Here is a 22,848-nt window from a genome sequence, read left to right on the forward strand (position 1 = left end):
ATCAGGGATTTGCTGCGTGGAAACAAAGGTGGGCACTGGATGTCATCCCAGCACTGGGAAGGCAGAGGTAGGAGCATCATAAATTCCAGTCAAGGTTACCCCAAGTCTAAATCTCAGTAAACAATAAGCAAACAGACAGACAGCCATGTGGTACCCAGTTACCTTTCAGAGGAGTAGGTTCTGTTTAAATATGTATTTGGTAAAAATTTCCAGATCTTACATGGAACATATTTAAATTGATTTTTTTCCCATTAATGTGGTTTAGTCTTGAAACTATAGATCTTAAGAGCCTGAGGTGAAAGGGTTATGAGTTCATAGCTATCATGAGTTTTCTAACGAGACCTTGACTCATGAGAGAGATCAGGGAGGGGGATGATGGAGGAGGAGGAGGAGGAGGAGGAGGAGGAGGAGGAGGAGGAGACTGTTCCACAGGTAAATGTGCCTGCAGTGGAGCCTAACTACCAGAGTTTGATCCCTGGGATCAAATAGAAGGAGAGAAGCAACTCCTGGAAGTTGAAACTGTCTCTAACCTCCACATATGTTTCATGACATGGACATACCCATACACAAGCACACACACATACAGACACACAGACACACATAGATACACACACACACACACACACACAGATACACAGACAAGACACACACAGAGACAGACACACACAGATACACATAGAGAGACACAGATATACACACACAGACACACACAGAGACACATACAGACACACACACAAAATAAGTAAACATAGTTTTAAAAACTTTAAAGGGCTAGAGGGGATGGCCCAGCAGTTAGGAGTCCCTCTTACTTTTCCAGGGGACCTGAATTCGACTCCCAGCTCCCATATCAGGAGGGTTACACCCAGCTCCAAGGGATCTGACACATCCACTCCAGTCACTGTGAGTATGTGTACTCACGTGCAGCTACCCCGACACAGACAGATACACATAAGTAAAAATACATGTTTTACATATTAGCTAAAAGAACTCAAAACCCAGGCCACACATAATGTACAGAGACAAAGGCCTGTAATCACAGCTATTCCGGAGGCAGAAACAGGAGGGTCTGGGTCACCATTTTACGAGCTTGGACTACTTAGTGAAGCCTTGCTACAGAATAAAAAGTGAAACAGAGCCACGTGTGGTTTAATCCCAACATCCGCTTCAAGCCAGAGGCAGGAAGATAAGGCTTCTAAGGCTATATTCTTGGCCAGCCTGGGCTACTTGAGACCCTGTCTCAAAATAAGATAGAAGGAACTCCTCACACACACCAGTCTCTCAAGTGTAAATATGGGCCCAATCCTCAAAGGAAAAAACCGAGTCCAGGAGAATTCTGGTGACCTGTGGGGTCATTGTTAGGGCTTCCTGTCTTCTCTGAGACCAGAGCAGCACTCTGTATAGGAAAGTGGGAGGCAGGCAAGGGCAGGCATAGCCTCTGACTGTCAAGTCACCAACCCCATAGCTTTGAAGTCCTGCCAACAGGAGTGGGGCGGTCACAAGGGGAGGGCTCATCCCAGTGTTGCTTGTCCCTTTCCCGGTGTGAAGAGTGGAGCACAGAGGGACCAGGTCCCCAGAAATGTCCCTGCTGAGATGCAGGCTGCGGGCCCTGCCCTTACTCTATCTTTCTGTGCTATTTCTGGCCTGCTTTGTAGGTAAGGAGTTGGGGGGGGGCTGCTGGAGGAAGGGTTCTCTGGGTGGGGCACAATTGTAGCTTCATCAGTAGCTCAGTAGTCATGTAAGAGGAGCATAGCACACACATTCGTACACGCACATGCACAAGCAAATGCACACACACAGTCACGTACACACAAACACACACTCACATGCACACACTGGGCCTTCTTCTTCGGATGCTAGGCAAACGCTGTACAACAGGATCATTTTGTTCTTCAGAGACATGGTCTCATAGAGCCCAGGGTTGGATTTGAACTCCAGATACAGCGAAGGATGATCTTGAATTCTGAATGTTCCTTTCTCCCTCCCGGATGGGCTCAGATTGCAAACACGCCTCACCACACTTGGCTTGCGTGATGCTGGTGTCGAACTCAGGGCCTTATATAAGCAAGGGAAGAAGTCCTCCCAGCAAAGCCTTATCCTCATCCCTTTGGCCCCAGCTGCAGTAGTGACAAATGTGTATGTCCCAGCAAGGACATAAATGTGCTTTTGTTGCTATTGTTTGATACTGTTTATTCGTGGGTGTGTTGCTGTCTGCAGTTTTTTTGGTTTTATTTTGTTTTGAGACAGGGTCTCAGGTGGTCCAGGCCGGTCTTGAACTCCTGATCTTCCTGATTCCACCTCCTAATCACCAGAATCACAAGCGTGCAATGCTTCCTGGGTGGGCGTGTGTGTGCTTGCTCTCTACAGGGAACATGTATGAAGAGTTCTAAGTGTGTGGCTACAGAGGAGGCTGCCTCTCTACACGTATGCTCATACACAGCTTTGTATTTTATTCATGCATTCAAAATTGTATCTCAAAAGCAGACTACATTGGAATGGATCTGTAATCCCAGTTATTCAAAGGCTGAGGCAGGAGGAATGCAGGCTGAGGGTCCTCCTGACAGTTTAGTGACACTCAGACTTGTTTTGCTTTTTTTGGGGGGGATAGAATTTATTGTATGTGGATATGTGTTGTTTGGTTTTTTTAAGATTTACTTATTTCATGTATATGAGTACACTGTCGCTGTCTTCAGACACACCAGAAGAGGGCATCAGATCCCATTACAGATGGTTGTGAGCCATCATGTGATTGGTGGGAATTGAACTCAGGACCTCTGGGAGAGCAGTCAGTGCTCTTAACCACTGAGCCATCTCTCCAGTCCAGTGTTTTTTTTGTTTTTTGTTTTAAATGTACATGAGTACACTGTAGCTGTGTTCACACACACCAGAAGGATGTCATTACAGAGGGTTGTGAGCCACCCTGTGGTTTCTGGGAATTGAACTCACTACCTCTTAATGCTCTTAACCTCCGAGCCCTCTCTCCAGCCCCACCCTGACACTCAGTTTTTGAAAGTACAGAGAACTGGGACCCATGAGATGACTCAACAGGTGAAGGTGCACGCCACACAAGCCTGGTGACCCGAGGTTAGTCCCTGGAACCCACGTGATGGAAGGAAAGAACAGGTGGCTCATGAGACACAGAGGATCTCACGATCTCACACACAGAAACACATGTCACATACATACATACATACTTTAGATTTTTTTTCTTATTTTAAGTTATGTGCATTGGGGTCTTGCCTACACATTTGTGTGTGTGAGGGTGTCAGACACCCTGGAACTAGGGTTACAAACAGTTGTGAGCTACCATGTGGGTGCTGAGAATTTAACCGAGGTCCTCTTGTCCTCTGGAGGAGCACTGGGTGCGTTTAATGAGCAGCCAGTGCTCTTAACAGCTGAGCTGTCTCTCCAGTCCCCCCCCCCCCCTTTTTAAATCTTCAGACAGAATGGCCTGGAGTCATAGCTTTGTGGCATAGCACCTACCAAGCATGCATGAGGCTTTTGGTTCAACATCCAGTAAAATAAATTAATTAATTAAAATACAGTCATCTAATGAGCTGTGCCTAAAAGGCACATGCATGCCTAAATTTTCAAACTGGGGACACTGAGGCAAGGGGGCTTTTTGAGGCCAGTATGGGCCGATCAGAAGACTCATTAACTAAAGGAAAAAAATGGGGACGCTCTGCAGTCGTGGCTCACCCCTTTAATCCCAACACTCAGAAATAGTGGCACGGAGAACTCCGTGTGTTCAAGGCCAGCCTGGTCTACAGAGTGGGTTCCGGGACAGCCAGGGCTACACAGGGAAGTCCTGTCTCAAAAAACAAAAAAGAAGGCAGAGGGGGAGAAAAGGAAGGAAGGAAAGAAAGAGGGAAGAAATGAAGGAAGAAAGAAAGAAAAATAAACCAGGACAGGCAAGGTTGTTTAGCGGTTAAGAGCACTGGCTGCTCTTGTGGATGACCTAGGTTCAGTTCCCAGAACCAAAATAGTGGCTCACGACCATCTGTAATTCCAGTTCCAGGCACTCCCTTCTGACCTCTGAGGCCACCAGCTACACACACAGGGCACAGACATCCACACATGCAGGAGGCTCTCTGTGAGTTTGAGGCCAGCCTAGTCTACACAGTGAATTCCAGGTGAGCCAGGGTTGCACGGTGAGACCCTGCCTTAAAATACACATGTATGTCCCGAGACAGTGTTAATGTGCCCAGCGCCCTCCCATGTTCTCCTTTCACAAAACAGAAAACTGTGACGTCAGTGCTGAGGCTTCACAAGCGTCTTGGAACTACAGTTCATGTGTGGTCTGGACGCGGTTCCTGGAACCCCAGGGCTTAGGAATTGGAGGCAGGGGGATCAGGAGATCAAAACTAGCCTCTGCTAGGTAGGAAGTTTCTGGACAAGCAGAGGATGTGGCTTCGTTGGCACAGTTTACGTAGCACGCCCAAGCCCTGGGTTCCAGCCCTATCCTGTCATAAAACAGACTCGGGGTTACACACCCATCAGCCTGACACTTTGGAGGTGGAGTCAAGAGGATCAGCAGTTTGAGGTCAGAAGTCACCCTTGGCTACTCCAGGCCAGCTGGAGTATAAGAGGCCATGTCTCAAAATAATAACAAGGACAATAACAACACTAGGCTAGCGTGGTGGCTCACTGGTGGCTCCGTGGCCAACCTCACAACTGCCTGTAATCCCAGCTCCAGGGAATCTGACCCCTTTGACCTCTACAGGCAGTGCACTTGTTTATGCACTCACAGACAGGAACATGTATACACATGGTAAAAAAATAGGGACTCACATACATTAAATAAATAAATAGTACTTGTGTGCTGAGAGTGAGTCTCTATCTAGGTGTGTGGGTGCTGGAGCAAGAGGACCATGTGTGGGGCTGGAGAGATGTTAAGAGCACTGACTGCTCTTCCAAAGGTCCTGAGTTCAAATCCCAGCAACCACATGGTGGCTCACAACCATCTGTAATGAGATCTGATGCCCTCTTCTTGTGTCTGAAGACAGCTAGGGTGCAACATGCGTATGTGAGTGTGTGTGAGTGTGTGTGAGTGTATGTGAGTGTGTGTGAGTGTGCATGCTTGCATGTGTGTGTGTGTCCATCCCAGAGGGACTGGAAACAAAGCTGGGTGACATTCACTATGGTAGAGGATACAGTACAGCAGGCTTTTGCTTCTCGGTGCATGAATGTGTGTGTAGCTAGTTTTGTGGGAAGGATTGGGAGACGAGGGCTGTTCTGCCTCGGGAGCCATCCTTGGGCAGGAGAGTTAGGTGGTTAGAGGAGAGAGGTACCAGGTGGGAAATAAAGTTGAAGACTGAGCAAGAAAAATCTCGGGAGACAGAGACAAAGGAGGGACCAGCAGTGAGGAAGAGACTGGAATCAAATGGTGGGGAGATGGTGGGGAGAAGGCTGTGGTGTCAGAGGGTCTAGTAGGCCAGGATGAGCAAGGTTGTGCAATAAAATGGGTCCGTTCAAAACGAACATCATTGTGCACCCTTCTCGAGGATGGGAAACTGAGTCTAGGACAGGTGAAGTCAGGTGTGGCCTGTAATAAGGGGTGTAACATGCAAGCAGAGAGGAATGGGCTTCCGAGATCTCAAGTTCCTCTGTGGTTTTCCCCAGCATCCACGTCTACAGAAAGCCTGAGCCCCACTCCTGTCCCTGAGAGCAGCCGCTGGAGTCTTGTAAGGGCCAGGGTGATGGAGATGGTGGCGCCTCTGGTGACCAGAACCAGGGACAGATGGCAGTGGTTCTGGTAAGAAAGTTCTTGTGATTGGCTGGGAGGAAACACCAGAGTTAGAGGGGAGAGAAAACCTGTGTCTAGACCCTGGGTCTGAGGGAGGAGGGCTGGGGCCTGGACTCCTGGGTCTGAGGGAGGAAGGCTGGGGCCTGGACCCCTGAGTCTGAGGGTGGAGGTCCAGGGCCTGGAACCCTGAGTCTGAGGGTGGAGGGCTGGACCCCTGGGTCTGAGGGAGGAGGGCTGGGGCCTGGACCCCTGAGTCTGAGAGAGGAGGTCCGGGGCCTGGACCCCTGAGTCTGAGGGTGGAGGCCTGGACCCCTGGGTCTGAGGGAGGAGTACAGAGACTCTGGAGTCTTGAGTCTGAGGAAGGTCAAATGGGTAATACAGCTGTAGTACCTGCTTTGTCACCTGAGATGTGCCCTTTACACAGGGGCCCCGGAGCTGTCCGGGGCTTTGTGCAGACCTATTATGAAGATCACCTGAAAGACCTGGGTCCCCGAACTCAGGCCTGGCTGCAGAGCTCCAGAGACCACCTCCTAAACAAGACCCACAGCCTGTGTCCCAGACTGCTCTGCAGGGACCGGACTCTGGGTTAAAGTGCCATGTACCTCCCTCCCCTGGAACCCACAATAAAGGTGTTTGTTCTTGATCTGTGTCACCAGACGCATAGCTCCTCTTGAGGCCAGAGGTCAACCTTCCGTCATATCTAGGGGTTAATCAATGATAAAGCTGTCACCTGGCCGGGGAGGACACAGGAAAGCTTTAGGGGAAGGGGACAAAGTGATAACCCCCCTCCTGCCCACGGGTTCCGGAGTGACAAGAACAGGAGACTTCCAGGCGCCAGCTCAGATTTGGGAGGCAAAGTCTTGGAGGCAGATGACCCACATCCTCACAATGTCCCTCTCTTCCTAGAACATGCAGACCTCATGTAGAATTCCAAGTGGGTTCCGCCAATCCAGAGAGCCCTTCACAATACCTATCCACACCCATCTCTCTCAGGAACTGGGGGATTGTCTTTCTTTTGTCAGACAGTGGGGAGAGGCTTTAGGGATCAAACCTAGGGCCTTAACACATGCCAAGTTATACCCTAGCACTGAGTCCCAGAGCCAGCCTTCTTTTTAAAATTGCATTTATTGGGGAGGATGACAAAGTATCTAAGTGTGAGAGACTGTTCATGGTCACATCTATATTCGAATGCCTGCATGTGTGTGTGTGTGTGCGTGTGTGTGCGTGTGTGTGTGCTCGTGTGTGTGTGTGTGTGTGTGCGCGCGCGCGCTCGAGTGTGTGTGTGTGTGTGTGTGCACGCGCATGTGCACCATGTGCACATGTAGGTGTCAGAAGACAACCCTCAAGAGTCTACTCTGTCCCTTCACTTGGGGAACTGAGCGCAGGTCAGTCTTGGCAGCAAGCTCTGTTCCAGGATGGGTCAGCTTCCCAGCGTCCTGGAATTTGCTCTGTAGACCAGGCTGGCCCTAGTGGTACAAGCCTGTTATCCCAGCACCTGGAAGATGAGGACATAGTCAGCTCCACAGAGCATTCTAGGGGTAGCCTGAGCTACATGAAACCCCGTGTTTGAATAAAACCGTAACAAAGCCTTTTCATTTTCAGATACAAGTCTTGCTAAGTTGCCCAGTGGTTCCTGGACTTTGAATACTTGATCCTCCTGCCTCAGCCTTCTGAAAGAGCTTAAAGTTACCGTCCTGACCAGTTTATGGGTGGCTTCTCAAAGTGGGGCTCCCCTGTGGTTTGACCTGACAGGGAATGTCACCGGCTGCTACCCTTCCAGGCCTGTCACCCCACCCCCTCTGTGGCTCTGTTGGCCAGGACTTTGGCCTAGGACGGAGGAGCTGGCTGATATGGAAGGAGGGGGCCCTCCGGAGCTATAAAGCCTGCCAGCCCACTGGAGTTAGCGAGGATTGTCCTGTCCGGCCCATTACGTTCAGGTAAGAGATGGGCTGAGGGGTGGGAGGCAGAATATGAAGAAGGGACAATGATTCCTAGATCAGAAAACTACAGGAATAAACGCCTTGGATGTAGATGTCTGTCTTATAATCATGGGGTTGAAAGACTTTCCTTCTTTATTTCTCTCTCTTTCTCTCTCTCTTTTGAGACAGGGTCTCACTATGCACCCCAGCCCAGGTTAGTCTTGAACTTACGTTCCTCCAGCGTCAGCCTGACCACGCATGCTCTGGTGTGCCTGACTAAAGCCAGGGAGTTTAGGATCCTGCTCTATTTGTTTATTAACTTGGCCCTTCTCCCAGGTTGCATCTCTACCTCTTTTAAAGACATCTTTTATTTATTGACTTTTTGTGTGAATGGGTGTTTTCCCTGCATGTGTGTCTGTGCACCACATGCGTGCCCGACTCCCCAGAGAAGCTGGGAGAGAACACTGGATCCCCTGGGAGGAGATTTATAGCTGGCTGTGAATTGCCTTATAGATACAGGGAATCGAACCCAGGTCCTCTGGAGGGGCAGTTAGTGCTCTCCCCACCACCGAAACCCCCCATCGCTTTCCGGCTGTCTCAGTTTCTCATCTCCAAAATATGGATGATGATTCTGTGTCCTGATTATACAACCCTTGGGAAACGGGAGAGGACGGGTGAGCAAAACAGAGACACGGCGAAGACTCTGAAGACGCTAGAGTCAGAAAGATCAGGTGTGACTGGTGTCCCAGGGTGCCTCTCTCTCTGTGTGTGTCTCTCTCTCTGTCTCTTTCTGTGTCTCTCTGTATCTCTTTGTATATCTCTCTCTGACTCTGTCTCTTTCTGTATCTGTGTGTGTATCTCCCTGTCTCTTTCTATATCTCTCTGTGTCTCTCTCTCTCTGTGTCTCTCTCTGTCTCTTTCTGTATCTCTCCGTGTCTCTGTGTGTGTGTCTTTCTGTGTGTCTCTCTCTGTTCCCCCCTTATGCCCCCCACAGGCTTTTTTTGTGTAACAGAGCCCTGTCTGGACTGGGCTGGCCTTGAATTCCCAGAAATATGCCTGCTCTATCTCCGAAATGCTGGGTTTAAGGAGAGCCCCACCCTGCCTGGTGACCTTGGACTTCTGATCCTCCTGCCTCCACCTCCGAAATACTGGGATTGCAGGAAAACACCAGCACTGCCTGGCTGGCTAAATTACTTTTTCATATATTTTATTTTATGTATTCATTTATGTGTGTGTGTGTGTGTGTGTGTGTGTGTGTGTGTTTGCATGTGCCATGGCACACACGTCGAAGTCAGAAGGCAACTTGCAGGGGTAGGGTCTCTCCTCCTACCACTTGGTTCCTAGGATTTGAACTCAAGTCCCCTTACTTGGTGGCAGATACACTTAACATCTCACACAGTGTGCCTAGCACCACCCACCCTCAAGGTTTTACCAAAGAATTTGTTTTTAAAAGCTTTGTTTATATGTCCTACTAGTCCAGGACTGTTTAGGTCTCACGTCTCAGTTTTCTTGTCTGTCTTTCACTAGCAAGTAGGAGATCCCTACCACTTAAAAAAAAAATTAGTCTGCTGCCATTGTGTCACATGGCTGTCATCTCAGCACCGTAGAGACAGAGGCAGGGGACTGCTGTGAGTTCAACACCAGCCTGATCTACTTAGAAAGAATCTAGTTTTCGGTTTTTGGTTTTGTTGTGCGCCTTCTCATTAGAAAGGAAGGTGAGGAGTGTGAACACCTGAAACGCAGACCTGGAGCTGCAGCCCAGAGGGTGGAGTGCTTGCCCGGGGTGCTCAGGGTGGAGTGCTTGCCCGGGGTGCTCAGGGTGGAGTGCTTGCCCGGGGTGCTCAGGGTGGAGTGCTTGCCCGGGATGCTCAGCGTTCCAGGCTCTCCGGAGCGAGCTCACTAACAGCTCTAACTCCAGTGTCATGGAATCCAACCCGTTTTCTGGCCTCCACAGGGACTAAGGCCTGCACTAAGTACATTTACATACATGCAAGCCAATCAGCCATATACATTTATTTTATTATTATCATTCCAGACAGGGCATCATCACTCTATATAGCTCAGGCTATCCTAGAATTCACATTGTAGACCAGGCTGGCCTGGAACCTAGAGAATTCCGGGAGAGGCCTCCTCTGAACGAACAGGTTTCAAATCACTGTTAGGCAGGAACAGGGACAGAGTAGGGTCCCACCCACCCCTGGTGAACAGGACCCTAGGAAAGCACTGCCCTGTGAGCCCACTGAGTGACACAACCTGTCCTCAATGCTTCAGGTTCCAGACAGCATGGGCTCTCGGTTCTTCCTGGCTCTGTTCCTGGTTCTCCTGGTGTTGGGAACCGGTGAGTGAGTGGAGCTGCGAGGTGGTGGTGGGGAGGGTGGGTAAGGAAGGGGTGGGGTGACCCTCAATCACTTCCTCACCTGCTTCCACTCACCCCAAGTCCCCTCAGCACCTCCAGTCTAACTCTCACGCTTCCCACAGAGGTCCAGGGGACCCAGGAAGATGATCTAGGCAGCCCAGCTCTGCTGGACACAGTGCAGGAGCACTTATTCAGCTACTGGAACTCAGCCAAGGCAGCTGCTGAAGGCCTATACCAGAAGACATACCTGACCAGCATGGATGAGAAACTGAGGTGTGTCCCTCCTAGTGCCCTCAGACCCAGCCTTCCTCCCTCAGACCCAGGGGTCCAGGTCCCAGCCCTCCTCCCTCAGACCCAGGGGTCCAGGTCCCAGCCCTCCTCCCTCAGACCCAGGGGTCCAGTTCCCAGCCCTCCTCCCTCAGACCCAGGGGTTCAGGCCCCAGCCCTCTTCCTTCAGACCCTTCTTCCTTAGACTCATGAGTCTAAGCCCTAGCCCTCCTCCCCCAAAACCTAGAAATCTAGACACCGACCTTCTCCCTCAGACGCAGGTCCAGATCCCAGCTTCCTCTTTCAGGCCAACCATCTCCCTTTAGACTCAGGGGTCTAATCCCTAACCCTCCTCCCTTCCTCCCTCACACCAAGGGGTTCCCCCAGCCTTCCCCCTCAGACTAAAGAATATGGTCCGTTTCTCTTCTCTCAAACGCAGAGGTCCAGACCCTCCTTTTCTCCCTCAGACCCAGGGCTCCAGCCTCCAGGCTCTTCCTCCCAACCCCTTCTTGTGCTTTCTTCTCCCCAGGGATGTGTACAGCAAAAGCACCGCCGCCATGAGCACCTACGCGGGCATTTTCACGGACCAGCTGCTCACTCTCCTGAAAGGAGAGTAGTTGCTACGTAAACCCCAAACCGCCCTGTCACAGCAGGCTCGCCTCTTCCTGCATCCAAATTCTCCCAATGAAACAATGTAACAGAATTCTCTCAATGAAACAATGTAACAGAATTCTCTCAGTGAAAGAATAAACGAGCCCGGGCTTCACTGGCATCTGTGTGGCTTCTTTTCTGAGGTTTCCAGAGGCAAGATGGAGGCCTTCGGAATCTCGCTCACATTTGATCAGTGTGGTTAGCATCCTGCATTCCTGACCTTTGGGGACCACCGCCATGTCTGTGGCTTTCACTCAGAACCTGGTCCACTGGAATGAAGGCTGAATACTAGCCAGGCATTCGGGCTCACACAGGAAATCTTAGCACTTGAGACTGGAGGCAGAGGATCATAGCAATTCTAAGTCTAGATTGGGATACATAGTGGGTTTTCGTTTTCTTCTTAAATTACATTTGTTTGTTGTTTGTTTGTGACAGGCTCTTTCTATGTAGCTTTTCTCACAGTATAGGCCAGGCTGGGCCTCAAACTCAGAGATCTGCTTGCCTCTGCCTCCTGAGTGCTGGGATTAAAGTTGTGTGCTACCGTGCTTTTTCTTTATTATTATTTCTTTCTTTCTTTCTTCTTTTTAACACAGCAGATTTTTAAGGTCAGCCTGGTTGGCAGAGTAAGATTTATTGCTAAACAAAATACAAACAACACACACACAAACACATACACACACTTTAATATATATACTTTTTTTTTTCATGTCAGGGTTTCCCTGTGTAACTCTGACTGTCCTGCAACTCAATCTGTAGACCAGGCTGGCCTCGAAGTCACAGAGATCTGCCTGCCTCTGCCTCCTGAGTGCTGGGATTAAAGGTATACACCACCACTACTTGCACAATTAAGATTTTTTTTAATAAGAAATTTTTTTCAATAAATAATCATTTTTAATCTCTCCAAAATACCCAGTTGTGGCAGCCAGAACCTATTGTTTACAGAATTCCCAAAGTCCTGGGGCAGATAGAGGCAGGGACATCAGGAGTTCAGGATCATTCTCAACTGTATAGCGCGTTTGAAACTAGCCTGGGCTATGTGAGACCCTGTTGCAAAACCAAACAAAATCGAGCAGACCAAACCAGGGAGGGGGTGGCTCAGTGAGCACAGGTGATCTGTCCCCAGAACCCACATAAAGATGGAAGGGGAGACCCACTCCCCAGAGCTGTCCTCCGGCCTCCACATTTATGCCACGTGTGGCACACGTGTGTGGGCGAGAGCGCACACACACACCAGCATAAACACACAATCATAACTCAGGGCTGGCGCTCTTGCTTAGCCGGCGCAAGTGTCCTCAGTTCAAATCAGAAAAAGCAGGGGAACCAGTTGTCCAAACAGACGCCTGGCACAGAGGAAAGGCCTGCTGGGACTCGTAAGGCACTGCTAAAGTTAAGAAGTTGATGTTAAGGTTGCCAGGGGCCCAGGAGGACACGCACTGACACCTGGGCTCTTGGACGATTCTGACTATTAACCTCATACGCATCTTACCAGAAACCTTGCTAGTTTGGGGGACAGGACACAGCCGAGAAAAAGCTAGCCAGGCATTCATGTAGACTCAGACAGACAGCCAACGGTGCCGGACATGATGGCGTGCATTTATAATCCCGTTACCTAGGAGAGAAAGTCTCTGGTTGTGAATTGGAAGTCTCTGGTTGGTCTACAGAACAAATTTCAGGAAAGGTGGGGCAGAACAGAAAGACCCCGCGCCAAAAAAAAAAAAAAAGACGATAGCACTATTATGATTAGCGCTTTGCCGCGTATTTCATTTGGCTATTCTTTTTGTTTGTCCAAAATGGGGTCTTAAGTGCAGCTTGCTCGGGTTCTCCTGTCTCTTCGTGAGCACTGAGGACAAGACTGCGCTCAGCACTCCCGTGTCCCCTAGGTGGCGCTGTCGGTCCCGCAGAGGACCCGTGGCCTGGATTTCTCTTAATCTGTTTGACAATAACCCACAGCCAGTCTTTCAATCCTCCTGGCGCAGTTTTCCCAGGTTCTGAGGCTGGGCAGCTGTGAACCCAGTAGAAAACAGGGACTGGGAAGGAGGGGCGGTGGGAAGGCTCCCAAGTCCCCAGGGCCTGGGAAGGACTGAGGTTGCCAAGCTCTAGGGGTGCCTGGGAGGAGGAGACGCCTGGGGAACAATTCCCCCTCTGTCCAGTGTTTCCCACAGACTCAAGCCAAAGGGAACCACTGCCCAGGCAAGTTCTGCTCCCAGCCAATGCCAGTGCCGCCCCCCAGATACTTTTTTTTTCTTAGATGCCCACCACCTCCGTTTAGGATCCCACAGTCCCGGTGCCCAGGTCCCGCCTAAGACTGAGTGATCTGAACCGTGGATTTCTCCTCTCTCAAACTTAGGACTCTGTACCCTGAGTCCCTAGAAAATGGATGTGTCAGCCCACTTGCTCCTTTAGTGACCCAAACCACAGTTCTTGATGGTGTTGGGTGCCCCCTAACGGTGGACAGAGTGAGTCTGTTCTGTGACCTACTTAATATTATGAACTGTACTGAGTGATCTTACAGACAAACCTGTAGTCTTAGGGTGTGATGAGGCCTGGCAAGCTTCCAGCACATAGTGAGGACTTGTTTGAACCACAGCCGGGTTGTTCTTGTTTTGATGTTTTTGCTTCTTTGAGACAGGGATTCTCTGTGTAACAACACTGGCTGTCTTGGAACTCACTCTGTAGACCAGGCTGGCCTCGAACTCAGAGATCTACATCCGTCTGCCTCTCGAATACTGGGATGAAAGATGTCCAAAAAGCCTGTTTTTTTTTTTTTTTGTTTTGTTTTTTCAATTCTGGATATCAGAGTCATCATGCATTCTAAACAAGCACCCTACCCTCTACACTTCTAGTCCCCATCTGTAGAATACAAATTTTTAGTCTAATTTTGTGAGTATGAGTGTTTTGCCTGCATATATAGGTGAGTGTCTGGCAGCAAGGAGGTCAAAAGAGGGCATCCAGTCTCTTAGAACTGCCATTTAGGTGCTGAGACTTGATCCTGAGACCTGGGTTCTCTGGAAGAGCATCTGGTGCTCTAAACCACAGAGCCAACACTCCAGCTTCATCGTCTGTGTGTGTGTGTGTGCGTGTGCGTGTGTGTTTAATGTATGAGTGCTCTGCTGCATATACATCCATAGGCCAGAAGATGGCATCAAATCCCCCCATAGATGGCTGTGAATCACCATGTGGTTGCTGGGAATTGAACTCAGGACCTCTGGAAGAGCAGCAGTCAATGCTTCCAACTGCTAAGCCACCTCTCCAAACCCATCTGTATATTTTTAATGGTTTCTTCTTGCCATTGTGCTGATCCTCAGGTAAGTCACCTTCGGCACTCAGAGAGCTTATCTCTCTGATTCAGCCGTGACGATCCCTAGGTCGGTGCTGGGAACACATCAGGGAACACAACAGTCCTAGGGCTGGCCGTGCAGTGTGGGTAGACACACTCTCAAGAGTGGGAATCTTGGCACTCACTGGCTATGGGTGGGGCAAGTGAGGAGAATGCAGAGTCTGGGGGGTGTCCTGGAGGAAGAGGTACCATCACAGAGCAGACATCTATGGGCAGGGGGCATGTGCAGGGCACAGCTTGGAAGTCAGAGGGGGTCTTTCAGGAGTTTCTGTCCTCTAGTCACGTAGGTGCCAGGGCTTGAACTCCCGGCTGCTTTACACTTTTGAGTTTACTGGGTCTTTGCAGCAACCATGCTGGGTGTGAGTATGGGTAATAGGATTCTTGGCTAGGAGGAGGCAAGATGCTGAGGATGAAAGAGGTGCTACTTCTGAAGGAATATCTGTTAGCCTGTCAAGAGTCAGATCTAGATAGATCTTTTTTGCTTGCTTGGCTGTTTCTTCAAAACATGGTTTCTCTGTGCTAACGGTCCTGGCTGTCTTGAAACTCACTTTGTAGACCAGCCTGGCCTGGAACTCACAGAGATTCACCGGTTCCTGCCTCCGCAGTGCTGTGCAGGGATTAAAGGCTTATGGCACCACTGCCAGGCTCCTTTTAAGTTTTTGTTCATTACATATGTGTGATTATGTATCCAAGACATACTTGTGGATGTCAGAGGTCAATTTATGGAAGCTGGGGCTTCCTTTCCTTTATGGGAGTCCCAGGGACTAAACTCAGATCCCTAGGCTTGGCCACAAGTGCCTTTACCCATTGGGCCACCTTGTTAGCTGCAAGTGAAACTTTTCTCTTCCTCTTCTTCTCCTCCTTTTAAAACAGGGTTTCCCTAGTCCCGGCTGTTCTGGAACTCACTCTGTAGACCAGGCTGGCCTCAAACTAAGTGCTTCCCGAGTGCTGGGACTAAAAGTGTGTGCCACCACCATGCTTAGATATATCTTCATTTATTTTTTTCCTAGACTGGGTATCACGTAACTCAGGCTGACCTAACTTGAGGGTGGTTTTGAACTTCTAATCTTTATGGGTGTACCTCATCACACCTGTCTGGCTTGGAAGCCCAGGCCCTTCTACATAGGTAGAAAGCTCTGCTTAATTTCATCCCAGCCATGACCTGATATGAACCTTGGGGAAACTGAGGCAGGATGGAAAGTTAAGGGAGCGCTTGAAAGGAAATGGGAATAAGAAAGGAGCCTCTGTCTGGGGGTCTGGTTTGCTCTTCCTGTTCATTGCCAGGAAACACGAGAACTCCATGAGGAAGTGAAAACTGCTCAGAGAGGATTCATGTCCTACAGTGTAATGGTTTGAATGGGAATGTCCTCCATAGGTTCAGAGGTGTGGACTCCTGGTCTTCAGTTGGTGGTACTGTTTGGGGACACTTAGGAGGTGAGGCCTTACTGGAGGAAATATGTCATTTGAAGTGGGCTTTGAGAGTTAAAAGCCTCATCACACACATACTCTCTCTCTCTGCTTTACACATTCACTTGAAGATGAACCGTGGTTTCTTGCTCCAACCAGCATACCTGAAGCTTGCTGTCCCCAAGATGTACTTACTCTCTCTTTGGAGCAATAGACTAAAATAAACTCTTCCAAAACTTGCTTTTGCTCATGGTGTTCTATCACAGCAATGGGAAAGTAACTAATACAGACTTTATTGGGAACTTTGTAAACAACCAGGCTGGCCTCAAACTCAGAGATCTGCCTGCCTCATAAGTGCTGGGATTAAAGGCATGCACCACCACCCTGTTAATTTATTCTTATTTTGTGGCACTGGTGTTTTGCCTGAATGTATGTTATGTCTGTGTGAGGGTTTCAGGGACCTATGTTCTCTGGAAGAGCAGCCAGTACTCTTTTTTTTTTTTTAAAGATTTATTTATTACATATAAATACACTGTAGTTGTCTTCAGACACATCAGAAGAGGCATCAGATCTCATTCATTACAGATGGTTGGTTGTAAGCCACCATGTGGATGCTGGGATTTGAACTCAGGACCTCTGGAAGAGCAGCCAGTGCTCTTAACCGCTGAGCCATCTTTCCAGCCCCAGCCAGTACTCTTAACCTCTTAAATGTTGTGATATCTTTCCAGGCCCTATGTTAAAGATTTTTTAGTTGGAGCTAAGAAGGCTGGCATAGCTGTTCTTCTAGAACATTGGGTTCCATTTACAGGACCTACACAGCCACTTACAACAGTCCGTAATTCCAGTTCCAGGAACCTGGTGCCCTCTTCTGGTACATTCATAGAGCCCTCTTGTGACATGAAGATACAGTGCTCATATCTATAAAATAAATACATGAATCTTTAAGAAAGCAGATACCGGGGTTGGAGAGATTGCTCAGAGGTTAAGAGCACTGACTGCTCTTCCAGAGGTCCTGAGTCCAAATTCCAGCAACCACATGGTGGCTCACAACCATCTGTAATGAGATCTGATGCCCTCTTCTGGTGTGTCTGAAGATAGCAACAATGTACTCATAACTAAAATAAAGAAATCTTTTTGAAAAATAAAAACAAACAAATCAACAACTACAACAACAGAAAAAGAAAGCAGATATGGCCTAAGGATGAACGGAGAGACTACAATCTCCGGAGGTTGATGACAAAAGCTTAAAACAAAGAAATCGCATTAGAAGTGAGAAGAACAAGGTAATGACCACCCCATAGCACGAAAAACCAGAGCCAGAGAGGGCTTTTCTCTTCAAAAGGGGCAGGGCTTTAGCGGGTTGCTGCGAATCGCCAAAGTATCCGGAAAAGCCCCGAGATCATCGACTGTAAAACTCGCGAAGAAACGGCGACCCGAACTGCTTTGGAACGACCATACAATCGAAAAATAATCGTCCAACCTGGGCGAGTGTAAAAAGTAGAATCCATGAAAAGGGCATTTTAGACTAGAAAGTTCAAGCACTCGGAGAAGTCACTCCCGGTTAAACCAAAACAAACATCCAACGGTGAAAAGGGGCGGAAGTGGAGTACGGTGGCCGAGTCGGTTCTTCGAGGGGGCGTGGCTTGAAGCGCTCCATTCGGATACGGAAGCCTGGCGGGGCGGGCTAAGTGTGAAATCTCGCGCGATTGCGCTGGCGCCGCCGGGGACGGGGCGGGGCTGGCGGCGGGGGCGGGGACCCGGAGCAGGAAGATGGCGGCGGCGCAGGAGGCGGACGGGGCCGGCAGCGCCGTGGTGGCGGCCGGGGGAGGCAGCTCTGGTCAGGTACGGAGGCCGAGAGGTGCCTGAGGGGGTTCTTCTCTAGCGGGGGGCACTCCTGCAGGGAGTGTCTTGTCCTTTTTGGAGGAGTCCGGTGCACTGGGGGCTCCATGCCCCAGAGGGACCTTGAATATTGGGCCCTGGCGGCGCCCGGGCCGCCCAGGAGGCCGGACGGTGGCGGGAACCCGGCCCTGTTGCGCGCCAGGTCTCCTGCAGGCTCGCGCCGGGAGTCCTGCGGACTCTTTGCTCGAGCTGAGGAGAGGGTGGCGCCGAGGGGCGCAGACTTGTAAACCCAAGCGTTCTCGGTCCTCGGCTGTGTGGTTCCAGGCTCCAACACTGTTCCTAGAGAGGTCTGGTGTTCCGGGTCCGCTCCGCAGTGCCTGAGATACGGGGCAGTGGTTAATTGGGAGTTTTCAAGCTCAGGGAAAATACAGTAATTGTGATGGATAAAGGGCTTGGGCTTCGGAGGCCGACCGACCCATTTCACAGACAAGGATCCGAGGGACAACAAGACGAATGCACTTGTAGAAGGTCACCCAGGTTAGCTTTGTTATTCGTTCTATTAAAAAGCTGACTGTGGGTGGTCTAGGCTGAGATGGGTGCTTTTAGCCTAAGCGTATCAAATAGAGATATTGGTCCAGGCACGTTTGCATTCAAACCCATTACCACCCAAACTAAACTGAGACCTCAGAGCATACCAGTTCACTCAGGCACCATGCAGGCTTCCGCTGGAATTGATGGAGCGACAGCAAAGTGCAGTCGACCCACCCACTGGGATGTCACTGACAAGTAGGAGGCAGCTCAGGAGTGAGGAGGACCGACTGGAAGGGGTGCATGAAGCTGACTGATGTGACCTTGGACAAGTTTTTTCCTTTGGGTCGTTATTTCCCCAGTGGTTAATGGAGCAGTTGGATGAGAGGCCCAGCCTTATGTCTGTAAAGACGTCTCTAGCCATGTCCCTGCAGTCAGGGGAGCGGGAGAGGAGACTGTATTGTAAACATGCTAGGGAAGTGACAGAAATCAGGATGACGGGCGGTAGGACAAAGGCGGGGTAGATGCACTTACTTGAAGGAAGATAGCAGGCTACAGCGATGAGGTAGAACCCAGCTTTTCTGGACTGAGTCTTTCTGCATTTCTGACCAGATCTAGGGTGCAGGCAGCTCAGGAGATTGTTTATCCCTGCTGGGGTGAATACACTAGCTGGGTCTGCAGGGACTTCCTAGCCTCTGATCCTTGGGAATGGCTCCAGTGAGTTTCTGTTGATTACTGGGTGTCAGTGGCATGAGAGGCCAAGACTTACAATGTGTTTCCCCCGGCCCCCCCAGTCACATGTGGAGCCTCTCTGGTTTCCATCTCTGCTCTAAATCTTTTGTTTGTGACTTTCATCAGGGTCTTCCTACAAAGCTAGGGCTGGTGGTGACCTTTCTGCTTCAGTGTAAGTGCTGGGATGACAGGCGTATGCTAATCCTAGCTCATGCTTGAAAACTCCTAATACTCATCCTTTGGCCTTCAGGACAAAGTACACTTTCTCCTCCTCCTCTTCCTTCTCCTCCTGCTTCTTCTCTTCCTCCTCCTTTTTCCCTTTTTTTAAGCAGTTCAAGATCTGGAACTCACTCTGTAGTCCACACTGGCCTGGAACTCTCGGGTGGTGGGGGTAAAGCCAGCGGAGTGGAAGAATGTCATCTACTGTGAACCTCACCTCCTAGAGGGCTTCCAGTCTGTCCTTGGAGTCCGCCTGTTTCTCCCTCTTGGGTCTTCTCTCCTCAGGAACACCCACTAAGGAGCTCACCCTTGAGGCTGCTATAAATGCAAGGCATGTGCAGGGTCACAGTAGGTGGGGACAGTTTTTGGTTTTGTTTGAAGACAAGAGTCTCACTGTGTAACACAGTCTAGTCTCAGGTTCAGTATCCTTTTGCCTCAGCTTCCTGACATGACATATGCCTTACTACCTGGATGATCCTTTACCCTCAGATCTTAGGTTTCCTTTCCCTAAGAAAGAAGTCCTTTTAGACTGGGTCAGGTGTGCCCTTTGGGCTCTCCATGGGTTCTGATGGCCTAGCCTGTCCTCTCTGTGTTGTGACTGTCTCCTTAACTGGACTTTTGGGCAGTACTATATCTCTAGCCCCCTGAGCTTAGGGCTGGGCAGAGGAGATGGTAAGTAGGAGTAAGTTTTTGTTTTTGTTTTATTAATGGCATAGGCAGCGAATTCCCAGGATTCCTGCATGCCTAGCAAGCTCCGAACTGACAGGTGCTCTACACTGACGAACCTCGGAAGCAGTGAGTGGTTTTTGAACCAGAGGCTGTGCTGAGATAGAGTCTGAGGTGGTCCTGGTGGATCTGAGCAGCCCTTGAGGACATGGTCCTGTGAGAGGTCATAACTGTTTACCAGACTGGTGGGTGTTCTTGGAGGAGGGTCTCTGAGCTCAAGCATACAGAGGCAAGAGCATGCAGGAGCTGTGCTTTCCTTCCTGTTACCTTCAGATTCTCTGCCAGCCTCCCCATCCTTCTGGCTTAGCTTGGAGCCTGCAGACCCTTCCCTTCCCTGTGTCCCAGCAGCCTGCTGCTCTTCAGGCTAGCCCGGCACTCATTCCCTCAGCTGATCCAGGCGGTGGGTAGAACAGGCTCTGCTTTCTTTGACCTGTGTGTCTCCAGTAAGAGGTGGGGAAGTATACATGGTGACACAGTAACAAAAATATACCTGGCCACAGATGGTACAGACCTAGATACATAGCTGGCGTGTGTAGGGAGTGAGCAGTGGGTGTGTGGGAGAGCTGCCATCCAAATAGGGTCTTGGGGAAGACGCTCCAGAGAAGGTGGTACTCTCTCAAAGATCTGAAGGAGGGACCATTGATATAGTGGGACTGGACTGTGCAGAGGCCCTGAGGTAGAAGATGCCTGGTGTGAGAAGGGCATCAGATGGGCTAAGCATATAGGCAAACAGGAGCAGGGAGGCACGGTGTACCAGGCTCTGGTGAGGACTGGGCTTTGACTGAAGGCAAGGGGAGCCGCAGAGGGTCACCTGTCTATCCAGGTTTTACTTAGATACCTTCACATTTGTTGGATGTCAGTGTAGAATGTGGTGGCTTTTGATACACTCTGCAGTGAGTATATCAGTTTGGTATCAGTAAATTTGTTCCTGGGGGCTGGTTCCAGGGTTTCTGTCAGTTTCAAAATTTCAGATGCCCAAGTTTCTCTTGTAGAGTACTGTTTGCATGTAACCTGCATGCCTCCCTTCCCATGCCTAGTGGGGTAGAAATGCTGTGGAAGTTGCAGCTAGGTTGTGTTGATTAGAAGGATGTGACAGTAAAAAGTCTATAAATGCAGAAGAGAAGCAGTTTGATTTGTGTTTTTTTATTTTTAATTTTAAGTGATTTATGTGTAGAGTGTTTTGCCTACATGTATGTATGTATGTGCACCACGTGTCTGGTGCCTTCGAAAGGTCAGATCCCTTGGAATGGGTTATAGATAGTAGTAAGCCATTACTTGTTGCTGAAAACCAAATTGCTCCTCTGCAAGAGCAGTGTGTGTGTGTGTGTGTGTGTGTGTGTGTGTATTTGTTTTGAGACAGGGTCTTTTATATAGCTCTCAATGTTCTGGAACTATACAGACAAGACTGGCCTTGAACTCACAGAGATACAGCTGCCTCCGCCTCCCAAGTACTGGGATTAAGGACCAGTAAGTAAGTCAGGATGCCTTGGGTTTATAGGTGTGCACCGTTGAAAACAGGTTGGGAAGGCTGTTGAGATTGATGAGTAGGTAAGTGACCAGATGAGCCTGGCAGCCTGAGTTTGATCCCTGGAGCCTCCATAAAGGTTGAAGAAGAACTGTTTGTCTCTGAACTTCACACACACTCACACATATACATAGTAATAACAAGTCATTATTTGTGCATTTATTTTTTTGACACAGATTCTTTGTGTGGAGCTTTAACTGACCCAGAACGTGACATGCAGTCCAGGTTGGCTTCAAACCTCCTGGGTGCTTGGATTGCAGGACTAGACCATCATGTCAGCTAAACTTCTCCCCACCCCCGGGCCTGCGGAGCTCACACAGACATTAAGAGGCTGGACTGCTCTTGCAGGACACCATAGTTCAGTCCCCACCACCCACATTGGACAGCTCACAAGTCACTGCCTTTAACTCCAGCTCAGGGGTCAGTCAGCAACTTCTTCTGGAATCCTGCATTCAAATGTATATAGCATGTGCCCACACACACAGTTCAAAAGAGATTCTGGTCAGTGGTAGTGCACAACTTTAATCCCAGCACTTGGTGGGCAGAGGCAGGAGGATCTTCTGAGTCGGAGAGCAGCCTGATCTGCATAGAGTTCCAGGACTGGCAGGGCTGCAGAGACGCTGACTCAAAAAACATCATTCAGTGATCTATTGATCGATAGATATAGGGATAGATAGGCAGATAGATATAGAGATATAGAGAGAGATAGATATAGACAAGGATAGATAGAGAGATAGATAGACAGACAGACAGATAGATAGATATAGATAGATAAAATCTTTGGATGGTGCTTCCAGAGGACCAAGATTTGATTTACAACACCCATAAAGTGGCTCCTAAGTTCCATGGGATCCCATGACCTCAGTTGGCCTCTTTAGGCACTGGGTATGTATATGATGTGCAGACACACGTGTAGGCACAACACCCATATCCATAAATATTTTTTTCCCGCCACCCCCTCCCCCATAAATATATTTAAAAGGGCGCTTGTTGTTTTTGTCTATTCACACACATAAATGGTTTAGGGACGGACGAGGTGGGGTAGTGGGCAAAGGCGCATTGCCAAGCCTGTCAGCCTGAATTTGATCCCTGGAACCCACGTGACAAGCACAAACCAACTCAAAACCGTCCTCTGACCTCCACACACATGCCGTAGCATATGTCCCCACCTCCCATAGAATAAAAGAAACATTAAGAAGAAAAAGAGAGATGCTTATATTTACTTCTTTTTTTGTTTGTTTGGATTTTTTGTATATGAGTGTTTGCCCACATGTACGTGTATGTGTCACATGCATACCTGGTACCAGTGGAGGCCAAAAGAGGGTATCAGATCCCTGGGACTGTTCCAGATAGTTAATCAGCTACCGTGTGAGTTTTCTTGTCTCTTCACTCAGGGTTTCTTCTCTGCCCTTCCAGTACTGGGAATGGGACCAAGGCTCTGGTGTACCCTAAATTCTGGGAGCCCCAACCCCACTCCCATGGTGAAATCTAGGAGGGCAGTAGCTCAGAGCCCACCTGTTTCCTCACAGCACTGACTGTGGCCATCCTCCTGGGTTTGGTCTGCTTGTCTGTGAGAGTCTTCCCAGATGGATTGTCTGT

At 49.5% G+C, this 22,848-nt stretch overlaps 3 protein-coding genes across 3 annotated transcripts in view; all 3 read left to right on the top strand.

Annotated features, from left to right (window-relative positions):
• Window positions 1-1,576: 1,576 nt before the first annotated feature.
• APOC4 (apolipoprotein C4) lies at window positions 1,577-6,333 on the top strand (the record flags this gene model as incomplete). The annotated part of the gene is made up of 3 exons (XM_080909031.1): window positions 1,577-1,652; window positions 5,620-5,752; window positions 6,168-6,333. The coding sequence occupies 3 exons, from the start codon at window positions 1,577-1,579 to the stop codon at window positions 6,331-6,333; spliced, it is 375 nt and encodes a 124-aa protein (XP_080765157.1).
• A 3,612-nt stretch (window positions 6,334-9,945) lies between these two features.
• On the top strand, window positions 9,946-10,902 carry APOC2 (apolipoprotein C2; the record flags this gene model as incomplete). The annotated part of the gene is made up of 3 exons (XM_080908576.1): window positions 9,946-10,000; window positions 10,141-10,291; window positions 10,815-10,902. 3 exons carry the CDS (start codon window positions 9,946-9,948, stop codon window positions 10,900-10,902), a joined length of 294 nt encoding a protein of 97 aa, XP_080764702.1.
• Window positions 10,903-17,410: 6,508 nt separating this feature from the next.
• The window catches only part of CLPTM1 (CLPTM1 regulator of GABA type A receptor forward trafficking), a 29,518-nt gene continuing 24,080 nt past the window's right edge, over window positions 17,411-22,848 (top strand). Inside the window, exon 1 of the mRNA XM_080908371.1 lies at window positions 17,411-17,522. Within this exon, the coding sequence (XP_080764497.1) occupies window positions 17,451-17,522 (72 nt within the window). The 5' untranslated portion in view covers window positions 17,411-17,450. The remainder of the gene's footprint in view (window positions 17,523-22,848) is intronic.

This window comes from Micromys minutus (assembly GCF_963924665.1).
Source record: "Micromys minutus genome assembly, chromosome: 32".
Classification (NCBI taxonomy): domain Eukaryota; kingdom Metazoa; phylum Chordata; class Mammalia; order Rodentia; family Muridae; genus Micromys; species Micromys minutus.